The 14,539-nt window shown below is 39.9% G+C and overlaps 1 protein-coding gene across 1 annotated transcript in view; it reads right to left on the bottom strand.

The window, feature by feature from the left end:
- The window catches only part of npas1 (neuronal PAS domain protein 1), a 42,771-nt gene that overhangs the window by 12,232 nt on the left and 16,000 nt on the right, over positions 1–14,539 (bottom strand). Inside the window, exons 4-5 of the mRNA XM_072392432.1 lie at positions 4,316–4,383; positions 2,742–2,831 (exon numbers count right to left, since the gene is read on the bottom strand). Coding sequence (XP_072248533.1) covers positions 2,742–2,831; positions 4,316–4,383 — 158 coding nt within the window. The remainder of the gene's footprint in view (positions 1–2,741; positions 2,832–4,315; positions 4,384–14,539) is intronic.

The following is a 14,539-nucleotide window of genomic DNA, read 5'->3' as shown; positions in this document are numbered from 1 at the left end:
CAATTCCATTTGAAGAACTACTTTTTTCATTTATCTTTTTTTTTCTTTACTCTGTACTTTAAAGAAATTATTGACCACGATAAAACCATCCACGTCTCCGTTGCTGTGAAGAGATCCCCACTGTGGTGCATGTACCTTGTAGCTGCTTTTCTTTGGATGATGTGCTACTTTGCCAGGGCATACGGAACTAGGAAGATATTGCATGGATACTGCAAAAGCAGTAGACAGCCAGCTTTTGTTTTTCCTATAAGTTTCTGATTCAACATTGTTGTTCTTGCTGCTCCCCGTGGGTTTAACTCCTCACCTTGCTGTAGTTATGTATGAGTGTACTTCAGGACATCAGATTTGAGTTTGGCTACAGGTGAAAGACAGCAGATTTTGGGATGAGATCATCAACAAATGAAAAGAAACAATTGACAATGAAGCCGAATAGTGACAGGAGTCTTGTTACCCCCTTTTTTTTTATGTGTAAGAAAAGTTCAGCTTGAACACACATAAATCGGGTAATTTCTGCTGCTGAGGTCTCAAAATTAAAACAATAGTAAAGAATGTAATTCGATGACATTGTGAATTATGGGGAATGACAAGAGCTGCTGTTTTCATCATAATTTTTTATGAAAATCTATCTTTCATGAGTCTGGTAGAAAATCAGATATTATCTCAAGGTAGTATTCACATTTATATATTCATTTTTATGTATTCATTCTCAACTTTTTATTGAATCATAGGGAAGCTCCCTACTGCTATTCAGGTCAAAGACATTAAAACTGAAATTATTCTATTGTTGAATGTTAAGCTGAAATCAACAAATGAGCTCTATACTGGACAACTATGTTCCCAAAATTAAAAGAAAAACTTATGCTATGTAGCAATATAACATACGCTATTGTTGTTAGTGAATGTATTTCTGTGAGCAGAAAGGGTAAAGGAGATATAGCACCACTGACAAGCAACCACAATTATTTGCAGTATTAAGTTGAATAAAACAGTGGATCTGTCAGTGTTTGCACAGCGTTGAACATTTGGTATATTGTAAGTGCCATCTGTGTCTGTGTCGCTGTTATTGAGGTATGTAGCTCACTATTGATCTGCTGTTCCCCTGTAACATCTCATATTTGAGAATTCTAGCAGTGGATTCAATTAGACTGATAGTAATGAAAAAAAAAGAGAACTTCTACTCATCCTTGATATTAAGGCAATGCAGCTGAAACCCCAAATACCAGATCTGCACGCATGCACAAAGGCCAATTATGTTGCTGCCATGAATGCAGGAATCTATGCTTCAGTGTGAAAGCTACAGTCAAGGTTAAGTTATGATAAAACAACAAAACCAAATTAAGTTACAATTTATTACAGAGAATTTATGATTATTTTAATTTTGATTATAGTGTAAGAAACTCAAAATGGACAGATGGGGAATAGACAATTTTGTCTACTTGTACATAATGAAATCATATAAAGCACCATTTAACATTTGGGAACACCTTACTATTCTAAATAAATACATTAACTCAAATAGGTGACTCAAGTCTTGAAGGACAGCTTATTTTGAAATTTTGTTTTCACTTAGTTTCTTCTTTTCTTTTCTTTTCTTTTGTTATTTGCAGGGTTTGACTTATTTTAACTAAAACACATACATAAATACCACCATGATGGTATTTCATTTCATCATTTTGGTTTTGACACATCGCAGTGGTCATGATCGTGGGACAAGTGAGACGTCGGTTCTGCAGTGAGAAGCCACATAAACTGCAGAGTCCTGTAAACAAACTATATGCAGCAAAATGAAGAATCTCTCTGACATGGCTTACGACCAATAATACATTCCTTAATTATGGTCATGTCATACAAAATGACTAAACCTGGACTTTGCTCGACTCAGCAAAGTACTTTTACGCATATTGTGAACTTTTTTGCGTATTGTGAACTCTGAAATAGCTGTTATGTTGGGAAGGGGTTACTATGGAGTCAATATCAACAAGCGATTGACTAGCAGTGACCATAAGCTTCACATTCTACATATGGCATGTGAATAGTTTTCTCAAAGAGACTATTGTATGAAGCAGAAAAAAAGCCCACTTAACCTTTATTATTGCCAACAACAGCTCTCAGAAATACACTCAATTACTTCTGTTATTGTTACAATAATTATTTTTTATGAGTCTCTCCCTCTCTCTTGCTGTTCAGTCCCTCGTCATCTCCTTCCTATTCCACCTCTTCTCCTTTCCTTTCCCTCTCTTTCCCTTGCTGGTTGTCTCTATCTATCTTCCCATCCCCCTTGGTGTTTTTTCCCCTCCCTACAATCAATGTGGCTTTTAAGATGCCTATCGATTTGTTCCCCTAGACAGGCCCAGTGCGCTGGGGCGACACTTTGATTGCTGGGCCAGTAATTACTGTTATTATTTATGCATCTGGGCAAAATGGCAGGACTTAACATTCACAGTACAAGAGGCCACAGGCAATCAACAGAGGTGAGCGCCTGGAGCGGCTGGGAGAGAGAGGTACAAGGAGGCAGAGAAGGAGAGAAGCATTGCCCCTGTGAGAGTTGCACTCCAGAGATGAGCGCAGAGTGCAGTCAAAGATATTCACACTCACACACATAAACACACACACACTCTTGGGAGATTTGAAAGTGTGAGCAGAAGACAGGCATATATGTGCAAATGAACTTGTATACAAAGGATTATTCTAGTATGCAGGTGTGTGTGAGAAAGGATGAGAGGAAGATGAGGTAAACTTACCTGTGAGAGCCCCAGGTAGATAGAAACTGTCTCTGAGATGTAGAGGAAACGTCCCTCCTGACTGACCACAAACACAAAGCCATCTAGAGACTGTGCACACACCACACAAACCAACACACACACACACACACACACAGAGACATAAAGGTAAACAGAAACAAGACAGACAAATTAGAGCAATTAGCATGTATCGAACAAATTACAATGAGCAAGAGAACAAACAACACGTCACCCTTCGGCCCCTTCTCTCAATTCACAAGTGCACTTACACACATACACATGCATAAATGTGAACAGACAACTCCTGTAGATGCAAGCTGCAGCTGCGCACAACAGCTGTGAGCAGGACCTGCATTATCAAACAGAGGGATGAATGCGCACATGTCCACAAACACACACAAGCATGCATAAACAAATTGAGTAAAGAGGCATGAGAAACTGAGCTTATAGACCAGGCCTGTTTCAATCAGCTGTAATAAACTCAGAGTCAAATCCTCCTCCTGGATCTCCAACCACACACACACACAGACATAAACACACTGGTGAAGGAACAGATAAAAACCAGAATCATTATGGGCTGCACTGATTCTAATGAGAAGTGAAAGGTATACAGCCAGCCCATTAGAGGGGACTGCTTCAGAGAATAATATTAATCGTCATAACAGGCATCCAGGAGTGAGTCGACACAGCCTCAGTCCCACACACATGCACACAGATCGGGCCACTTCGCACGAGAAAAATGATTGCTATTTTGGCGGCCCAGTGCTGGAAGTGGCGGCGGTAATTTATGCAACTGACACATCCAGTATGCAAATGTGGCCGGGGTGTGGGGCGTCATGTGTCGCGGCGAGGAGAAACCAGCCGCATGAATGTCGGAGAACTAAAGTGCAATTATCAGGCTATTACGGCGGGAGGATGGCTGGGAGGGGAGAATCATACAGTTTTTCTGGAGCGTTAATTTGATTTCTATCAGCGCCATTCTCTAAGCCTCCCATCCTCTTTAAAATGCCAGAGGAGAGCGGACACATGTGACATTTCTTTGTTTTACCACAGCCTTCTTACCTCTAAATTCTCAGCCTCTGCAGCCTTTTACCTTTTCCTACCTTTCCCTCCTTTTGTCCGTCCATCTCTCCTCCCTCAAACGCCTCCTAGTCTTAAGTATAATCTGCACTACTTCCTGTGAGTTTTTTGACTGTACATTCTGCATTTCATCACCTCTGTAGCTCTCCTGCCCCAGAATACCCCTCAGGCTCCATTCAGTTGTCAGTGCAAAGGGGAGGCTCTCTATGGCAGTCAACAACCACGTTCGAGGATCTGAGGTTTATCAGATGTGTGTACCTGTGTATGTGAATGCTCTTGTGAGTTGTCCTGGAGATATAAGAGCGAGATTGTGGATGATACTCGAGCATCGCAGTCCAAATAAACAATGTATGAGCAGTTTAAACTTTTCCAATACACATGAGGACCAAGAGTTCCTTTACTGTATGGTTTTGTGGGGAAATTAAACTTTGTAAAGATACATTAGGAGATTGGATAAAATGCATATCACAGAAGGAGGAGGGTGTGGCTGTTACCTGAAGGAGGTGTGCCCCTAGGTGCTGCTCAAACATGTCCGTGGCCAAAGAATGAGATGATCGTCTAACTGCAGATAGAGGGAAGACAAACATGCATCAAATACAGACAGAAATGAAAGTTTCCTCTTGATATTTTGACAGTAAAAGAGTCTTTTTTTTTTTTTGGTTTGCTTTATCATCAGTATTCATTCTTCTTCGCACACATTTTGACTTGCAATTGTTGGAAAAGGCACAGGTTTTAATAATAATGATAACAAATGACAATGGAATCCCAGTGAGCCATGGCAGTGAGATAGCAAGACAGTGTATTCTGACACTGAGGCAGCTAAATGGAATTCATCCATTATCAAATTTATCATTCACACCTGTTTTCCCTGCTGTGGCATGTCAAGATGTCTGCTGAGGAAAACTCAATAATTCAGACAAACTTCTATAATCAGGATTTGACAGTATTAATTAGATTCTGACATTGTAAAAGCTAGGCAAGTTCAATTATATAACGCGTTTAATGTAAAAAGTTTAATCTTGGGTAATGAATATGAAAAAGACATTTTAAAAAGAACAAGATAAAACAGCAAATAAAACAAAGAACACACATAATTTGCATTTAAATTACAATAAAAACAGAAGCAAATATGTGAATAGTTCTTCCCATTACACATCATTGCTTCGACATTTCATTAGAATTCATGTTAAAAAAAATCCGTTCTACATTTAATTTGCTGGAAAACCACAACAGAAAGTGATACTTTAAGCCCAAAGTTTAAGCTAGCTCCACAGGTGTAAAACTGCTTCACCATGATCAGTTTTGATCCTGGAAGCAAGTAAACAAGCACCAGATGACCTGGTGAGCCTAGATTCTTCATAACATCCGGTACATCAGGGGTTCATTTAAGCCGTGGAATGTTTCAATCGCTGCTTTGTTTCACAATTTTTTATGTACAGATTTTAGACAATATTTATGAAAGTAGCACAATACATGCAGTATAAATATAAAGCATAAAGTTAAAAGATATCACAATATCTGAGAAATCCCTTTGAGGACTTTGAGGCAAATCCTAGTTCAAGTTCAACTGTGGACCAGGAGTGGAATGTAATGCAGTGCATCTGCTCTCCAGACTTATTCACTTATTCACAGTTTTTAAGTGCCTGTGCTCAAGTACTTTACACTCCCACTCCACTACATTTCAGGGACAAAAGATTTCTATTCAACTACAGACTACTACACTAACTTATTTACAAATAATTACTATAAAAAATGTTTTAGTGCAAGACATTTCAAGAGTTTAAACTGGGGTTCCCAACGTATTTGCCAACCTTTTATCGAACAAAAAGCAATGCTAATAGTACCACCAAAACGTATTTTCTGCCTCTAAACTTACTCCCATGGTTTATTTCAATAACTGTTCAGAAGTTGCAGCATTTTACCAAAAATTACAGATTAGTGAAAATACTTAAACATTTTCTTTTTATTCTTTCCTCTTCTGTCAATCTGCTAATGTCTCATAAGAGGAATCTAGCATCCTGTATTGCAAAACTGTACATAAGGTTTTTTTTAACTACTCAGTCTTTCTGCAGCTGCTTCACCTTGATCATTTCAATAATATATATCAGTAGAGTGGCCAAACCTACTTCTACCATAATATTACTATAATAACATTAATTTAGGTGCTGTTTACTTTTACTTCAGTTGGATATTCCATGCTAGACTTTTGCTTTTAACTGAGCATTTTTACTCTGTTGTATTTGTGCTTTTATTTAGGCAAAAAATACAAATACCTCTTCGATCACTGGCATGCACTTTTTTTGTCTATGAATTCCATCTTTCTCCTCACTGTCATCTCTGTTGTTAGCTTTAAAAAAAAGCCACAAAGTTAGAGTTAAAGATAACATTAGTTGGTTTTATTTGTATCCTTCGAAAGCATAAAAATTACAACAAGAGCTGAAAAAGTTTCATGGAAAGCTGCTTATTTTAACTCAGACAACAGAAAGCAAAACTTTAAAGTTGAGTAAAGCTTAGACTTATAAATAATTATACAAAATCCAAGTGTTACCAGAGGTTTTGTGATAATGTTGCATCTCTGTTATGTTTCTGAACTAATCTTGTCTGAAATCGACCGTATTGAAAAAAGAAACCTGTGCCTAAGGAGGGGCGGTATGTGACGCACACCACTCAATCTCTGCCAGACACGCAAACAAACACACGCACACAAACACTCACACACCCAAAGTGTCTGCATCACCACTCTTAATGCATCCCAAATACAAGCTATCAGAGCTGCTTCAGTGCCAAAGTGGTGCTGTTTACCAAGGCAATTACAATACAAATAGAGTTGGAGGTGGTTAGGTGGAGGGGGGAGGAGGAGGGTAGGTGCGAGAGGAGCCGAGAGGGTGGGGAAAATGAGAAAACACTAAGAAAGGCAAGAGTGATCACTTTCTCCAAAGCAAACGTGGGCACAGGGAGGTTGCAGTGACGTGGAAGATTAATTTAGCAATCAGGCGTCTTTACTGTTTTATGTCAGAAAGAGTATGTGACGTGTGTGTGTGTGTGTGTGTGTGCGTGCGCGTGCGCCTATGAGCGTGTGATTGCAAAAGTGGGGACCATATGTGAGAACTAATCTCACTCCAACAGGGCTGCTTTTGAACACAGCATTCCCTATCTGGCAGAGACAAACTATGTGTGTGAAATGTGTGTACACAAGAGCATATGAATGAGTGCACGTGTGTGAGTCCGTGGGCATGATTTTAAGGATCATTGGATATCAGTGTATGCGTGTTTTGTGTGTGTGTCGCTGCAAGGCTGAGGGAAATCAATACACGTTATGACAGGAAAATGAAAGCGCTGCTCTGGGTTACAACTGAACACAGAGGGAAGCTTGAAACACACACGCACACCCAGGCGTGCACACTCACACACAAATATACCATCATGCACACACACACATATATATATATATAGGTATATATATATATATATATGTATATATATATGTGTGTGTGTGTGTGTATTGCCCAGTTTTCTGCCTGTGATGAAGGTTTGGTGAATAGAAGAGGGAGGTATTCCATTAGAGCTATAGACACACACACTTCAGAAATACACACAGCAGCGAATTCTCATGCACAGACTACACAGCAGCAACATGCCCTGCGATTAAACAACACAAATACCCCCCCCCCCGCCTTCATAAACCACACACAAACTCTCTCTCTCTCACACACACACACATAAATACAGAGTTGCTGGACAAAGCCACAGTGGCATTGTGAGATTGGGGTCCCCCTGTGTGACAGAGTGTGAATATAAATAAGGCAAGTCCATTCAGGGCAATGAAAAGGGGTCTGGTGCTGGGACTCTTCAGCCTAGTCAGTTGCTGCCTGGAGGGGGGATGGGGAGACCATCGAGCTCTTTGCCTGCCTGTCAGGCTCCCCTCTGAGGCAGCGATCCAGCTGCAGCGCAAGGAAGCCAGGAGGAAGCAACCCCCATCATGACCACACAAGAATGAATCTAAAAGGGCTAACCCGCACACCTTGATATACACTCAAATGAAGCCAAGTACTTGAACTGTATGTGGGTGTGTGCGTGTGTTAAGTTTCCAGATCCTTGGAGGGGTGAAGGTGATGGTGAGTGATCAGTTGTGCTGAGTAGTGTCAGCGGGAAGAAGGAAATGCTGGATGTGACATGAGGCCAGCGGAGCTGACAGATGAGTCACACCCATGCACACACACATTCACACACACTGGCAGACACAAATACACAGAGGACCATTTATTAAAGACTGCCATTGCACAATAGGGCGGGCCAGGAAACCAAAACACTGGACAGGGTGAGTGTGTGTGTGTGTGTTCTTGCACACATGTGAAGAGAGAGTCTCACAGCAGTGTTGGTATCTCACCCTGAGAACAAAGATCCCTCTGTAGTGGTGATGTGAACCCCTACTTCTGTGTGTGTGTGTGTGTGTAGTAGGGATTTGTATTATTCTGTGTGTAAATATTATCACTTCTGTAACATATGGTGTAATTATAAAAGATTCATTGTTCACAGTCGTTTAAACATTAATTTGGGTTTTAGTTCCAGAGTTTTGGCTCTACTTCCCGTCAGGAATAATATTGTCTTGCAAAGACCTGGGACATCATCAGAACAACAAAGTGAAAGGGAACAAGAAACAGAACACAGTCAGACGATCAGACGTGCAGAAAGTCCGACAGTGTGGCCAGATTACCCAAACAAAGTCTTTAAGAGTTAAAACTGCAAAGGGATGTACACAAAGCGTGAAGTCCTTTGTCTGACAAACTCCATAGTTTCTTAGTTTCTTATAGTTTGGGAAGTAATAGTTCACTGCACTGCCTCACAACTCAACTTTTGGAGGCATCAGTGTAAATCTAAACTCCTCTGTGTGTCGTTTCAGCATCCTGTACCACACATGTCTACACATTCCCCACGCTTGCAATTGATTTAATCAGAAAAATGTCTCATTTCACCTTTGCATCTACATGTACAGCTGTAGAAAATGAAGACACCCAGCAGCAAGTGCGAGTCCTCTGTCAGACTCTTTGCCCGTACCAACGGACCGACCATCTCCCTTAATGAAGCACGAGCACAATGGACTGATTACCAACTTACATCTCAAACAGACAGCCTGACCTCACCAGAAAAACAACAATATGGATTTTAACATCTTTCTATGAGGGCAGCGGCCATTGCCGATGGGATTCTTTTCTGTTCAAACTCTTGGCTCTAAGTTTCCTTCCATGTTGTTCATTGAGAGATTCATTCTCTTTCCTGCATTATTTCATTTCATTCTATTATTTTTCATCAGTGATTTATACTGCAACAAAATATTTTCCCCATGAGGATTAAGTAAGCATTATCCAGTTAAATTTAACATTAAAGGGGGCCTTTTAATCCAAATATCTAATTCACTCTCTTATTTAACTAACCAAATTGTCTAGGTGCCTTAACCGAACAAAAGAGCTTAAAAATGTATTTACTGTCAAATGTTCGATGAAAAGAAACAAAATGAAAGTAATAAAACTCAAGCCTTAATCTTTTGGTGGAAAGTCTCACACTCAGGTTTCACCACAGCCTCCACAGGAAAGTTAGGTTTAAGTTGAGATAGATTTTGTCTTTGCTTTTTCAAATATAGCGTTTATGTTTTTTGGGCAAACACTCATATATGTGGTTTTAGGGATTAATTACATTCACTTCATTACAGTGGCTTAAAGGGTTCGACCTAAAGGATTACCAGAGAAATGATTTTTAAAAGACAAAACAAAAGAAAACAACAAATTGAATCAACATCAGCAACATCGCTCTCAGTTGTTTCCTATAACCCACATGATGAAGTGGTGGCTCATATGTCTCTGCAGAAAACGCTGTCTTCTGTTTGTATTGCCAAAATTTTCTTATTTTTTTGGTTTATTCTTTGTCCACAGCCTTTACGCTGTGGCTAAATATTACTGTTAGTTTGTTCATTTTTAGTTTGCTTCTACCTTGGAATTCAACTCTCTTGAAACATTTGGGAAATTAAGTCAATTTTTCTTTATTTGCTGCTTTGTTCTGAATAAATCTGCTGCATTTGCAAACAGGAAGCGCTTTGTTTACCTTTAACTAATTCAAATAGATTAAACAAAAACAAATGAAGCAGATATCTTCAACTATTTGACGATACATGCCCTGCAAATATTAGCAAAAATATAAAACACTGTGAATTATAGCACTACCAGCAACCAGACAAGAGCACCGCAACTAATGAACATTATCATAATAGGATAACTGGCAGTAGGGAGGACAAATTAGCTAAAATCTATGGATTTGCACATGTTCTGTCTATTAACAATCCACATTTTCTTAAGATAAAGCACCCTGAGTTCTCACAGGCACAATATTTTGGCAGCCAAACTATTCTGCTGTTGAGGTATGAGCCTGTGTTGCAAATAAAGTCGCCTAAGTAGTCTGGATAAAACGCTGGCTTCTTTATAACCTGTCTGACTGCCTGATGACTCATTCCTTGCTTTGTCTGACATTGTCCTTGCGTTGTTGCCATGCTCCCGGATCTTGGCAATTACTTAAGGGACAAAAATGTTACCACAGAAATGGTGGACAAAACCATGAAAATAAGACCCAAATAGCAACAATTCCTTTTAAAATAGTAGTTCAAAATAAACATTTTAAGAGTTTTACTTCTGTGAGCATGCATGCAGTATAATCACATTCATGTGTAGACCTGATGGTCGACCTGTGAGTGCAACCAAGCTCTTTGATCGTTCCGTTCTGTCGCACTTCCTTTTCATTAGCTCCCCAGGACTCTGCTGTGAGGTTTAATTTCATTGTGGGAATAAGAGACAGAATGGGACAGGGTGCGATCGGACACGTTAATTATGGTCTGACTCGCAGGTCAATTCTCGGGGTCTCCCCTGCGCCTCAAGAAGAAAAGATTTGAATGACTGAATGAAAAATTTGAAGGATTTTCATTATTCCTCTGTCTAATACATAATTTAGTCCCAGTTAAGTCCATGAGTAATGGCTGTACATACACATGAACACACTCACCCTTACACACACACACACACACTGTCTTCCTTTCCACCCCCACCGTGTCAACCTTTTTAACCAGGTTAGAATGTTACCATGGAAACCAAACAGATAACACACACCGAACTGCTCTTTCAGTCTCTCTCAACCTCATCTCTCTGTCTTCTTATTCGTCTTTGTTTCTTAAGTTAGGCTCCTTGGACTCATCCTTTCAAAACAGGAGCCTTATCACATGCCAGGTTGTTTACCACCATCCTAATGTGACGTTTTGGCCGTTTGACAGTGTGAGTAAGAGAAAGTGACCCTAATCGCAGCGTCCTTCTCTGGCACAATTATCTTCTCACTCTGACATCCATCCCTCCCTCCTTCCCTCTATATCTCTGTCTCTTCTCCATCGCTCCCTCGCTTCTTTTGCGGTCGAACATAATTTGAGTGCAATTAACTTTCCTTAAAAGCCCCGGCTGCTTTAAACGCTGTGAATTAGAGGGGATTCAGACACAGGGAGATGGTGAAGAGGTGGGGGAGACAGGAGGGAGGTGGTTGAGATGAAGGCAATGAAAGAACGGAGAAGAGGGGAACGAGAAGAGGCAGAATGAAAGTCAATGTCATCAGTGTTGGGTGGAGAGAGGTGTGTTTGACCTCACTAACCGAGACAGTAAAACACTTCAGCTGGCCCTGTTGCTGGCAGAATTGTCATTGTACTGTACCTTGTAAAAGACTTAGGGGTTCTCCCACTGCTGTCCTGCACCTGTTGTTTTCTGTCTCTGCTTCATTTAAGATGAAAAACTGTAGGAAAATGTACCTTTACACAGGAGATCTTTAAAAAAATGGTTATTTTCATTAAGTTATCTTAGCATGGCTTTTATTATTGGTTGTAAATATTTGCTTATTGTGGATATCTGCGTATTAGCTCATTTGTAAACTGATGAGTAAAATTAAAACCGCATCACAATGAAAACATATATTTGAGCCAATTAGAAAACAATCTGACAATGCAACACCCATCTTTTTTCACATCCTAGTCAGTTACCAAATTAAAGGTACTCTTTTCAAATTTCTTTTATTGTCTAGTCCTCAATTATCACTTTTAAATTGGGAAATTTCAACAGGAATCACAAATAAATCTTTCAGATTTTAATGAGCAACTTAGAGCAGCTAGGATACAGCAGGTATACTCTTAATCTTTCCGAGGTCAACAATAGGAGATTGGAGGTAAAATGTGAAGCTGCTATTCCTTCAAACACCAGGTTTTAGCGTAAGATTTTTTTGATTCTCCAGTAAGAGGACACTTGGGTTATTTAGGCAACAACACTGGTCAAGTTTGAGAATCAAAATAAGTTATGATTATTCTTCAGAAAATATTGAAAATGAAATGGCAAAAAATACAAGCTTTCAATACCAACAGTAGCTATTTACAACAAAATGTCAGCATCTGATCTTTGTGTTGCATTTAAATATTGAGATGACACACATTTGCGGTTTCCAGAAACATTCAATGTCAGTAAAATTAACACCTCATTAAAACTCATGGTGTCTGTTTGCAGAATAACTCCTAAAGTTATGTTTAACTTCCTGGAATATCACCTTTTGAAAGGATGATGCAAGTGTGAAAATATTTCATTCAGACGCTTCCTCAAGCTGGATTTTGGCCATTCGCAAATAAGAGTTATGCACTTAAGTAGACATGGAAAGCAGTCCCGATATTGTGATAATTTAACCTGCATGACTGTTTGCATAAGCAATCAGCTGTTTCTGCTTCCAGAGAACAAAAATATGGTCAGTACAACCTGACAGGAAAGAATAATTACGCTGCTCCATCTGAGAAAGAATCCTGAAGGTTACATTAATTTAGCAATGCTTTGATTCTTGCTAGTTTTTTAAAAAAGTGAGGAACACTAAGAGTAATGTGGGGTTCAGTATCAAGCCCAAGGACACTTTAACATGTGAGTTGGGGAAGCTGGGGATCAAAAAAGCAACTTTTTATTTAATGGATGACCTACTGCAGCTGATTTCTTCTTCTTCATGGGTTTGTTTCCAGTTAGTAACCCACATTTCATGGAAACATTTACTTCAAAACTATACAGAAACACAGCTATTGTACGCTTGTTTGATTACTTGTGTTTCTAGTTTCTAGTGTTGTCCCATAGCTGGACCAATCTCCACATCACTGTCTCAGCAGTGGTTTGTCAGAAACACCTTAACATCATGTAATGGGAATAGAAAAAAAAGACTAAAGAAAATTACAACTGACTTGGAAGTTGTTGAAAGGATCCAGCAGAGGTGCATCTATAAAAAAATTGTCAAGTGGGAAAATGTTTTGGTGGAAAGGATAAGTAAACTGGCAAAAACATCCTTAAAAATATGAGAAATGTACTATTTGTATATCTTAACCTATAAGCATTTATAGCAGTCTAGTGTTATTGCTCAATTCAAATCTTTGTCTCACTTGCCCTTTTTAGTGTGTATGCTGCAGCTCGGAGGTTGTTGTTTCCTGTGGGGAAGGAGATTTTATAAGAATAACACCCAGATAGCCGAAGGAAAAGAGAATACCATGAGTGGTCAAGGAAGGTTTATCCCAGATGTCGACAGTCAGACTGGCTCTTTAGTGATGCTGCTGCAGTTCTCTGATCTCAGTAATCAGTGGGGTGAGTGCAGCCCTTTCACAAGCAATAGAAATCTAAGGGATAGTTCTGGTTAAGACAAATCTGACTTATCTTTTAACAGAACATTTATGAAGGCAGACAAATAGAATAAAAAAGTGTCCCGCAAAGCAAAATTTATTCAATAAAGTGGTATTGAAATATAAATGACTTCAAATAGTCCTTGAATGTGCTGTGCAAATAAGAGCACCCCCACAGAATCACAAACACACACCAAACAGGAATGTACATCAACGGTCATTTTACTTTTCCTGCCTTCAGCCTTTCCTTTTCGTTCGCTTCTTCCATCTGCTCTCCTCCATCTTTCTCCCTTTGCCGCTCTCTCAATCTCTCCTTCTGTCTCTCTTTCTCTCTGTGAAGGTCATGCAATTGATTTTCCTCTGTCTATTCATTTTTCAAGACTGGCTTTGAAACGTGGGAAGCAGACAAAAGCCACTCCGGCCCCTCCCCTCCGCTCCATCCCTCTCCTCTCCTCCACCTTCCACCTTCCTTCCCTCTCTGCTGGCCCTCGTCCATCTGAAAACCCTCATATGAGAGGGAATGTGGAGGAATGCAACCCCCTCCTCCACCTCCCCTTCCTTCCCTCACTCCTCTCCTTCCTCTCCTCTTTTTGTCTTTATTCCCTCTACATTTGGCCCTTCCCCTCCTCTCCAGCCTCCTCTCCCTTTCAGCCACATCTCCGACCACATTCCACTAACGGAATTAAAGTCATGCATCACACTTAAAACCCTGCCAATGCATTGTGGGTAGACTCGTTCAAACTGATGTCCAAATTAGTATTGCATTTTCAGTGTTGGCTCTGTGGAGGCTGTGCGAGCTGCTTGAATAACTCTTTAAACATTGAAAAGATATCGGATCCTGACCTGGTGGACAAAATGTTAAAGTCCGACTATAATATTGTCGACAGCTGCCATTTTTTGCTGTTGGGCGTGTTTGTCAAGTGCCTGACAAACCCATCACCTTCACCTATCCACTGCAATTTATTTACAGGTACTGTTCACATCTGGACAAGACGTGCCACTCACTCTTGTC

Source organism: Leuresthes tenuis, unplaced genomic scaffold (genome assembly GCF_036924035.1).
Source record: "Leuresthes tenuis unplaced genomic scaffold, fLeuTen1.0.hap1 SCAF_9, whole genome shotgun sequence".
NCBI classification, from domain to species: Eukaryota; Metazoa; Chordata; class Actinopteri; order Atheriniformes; family Atherinopsidae; genus Leuresthes; species Leuresthes tenuis.
The sequence above is the reverse complement of the archived record's forward strand: the minus strand, read 5'-3'. Positions and strand labels throughout refer to the sequence as shown.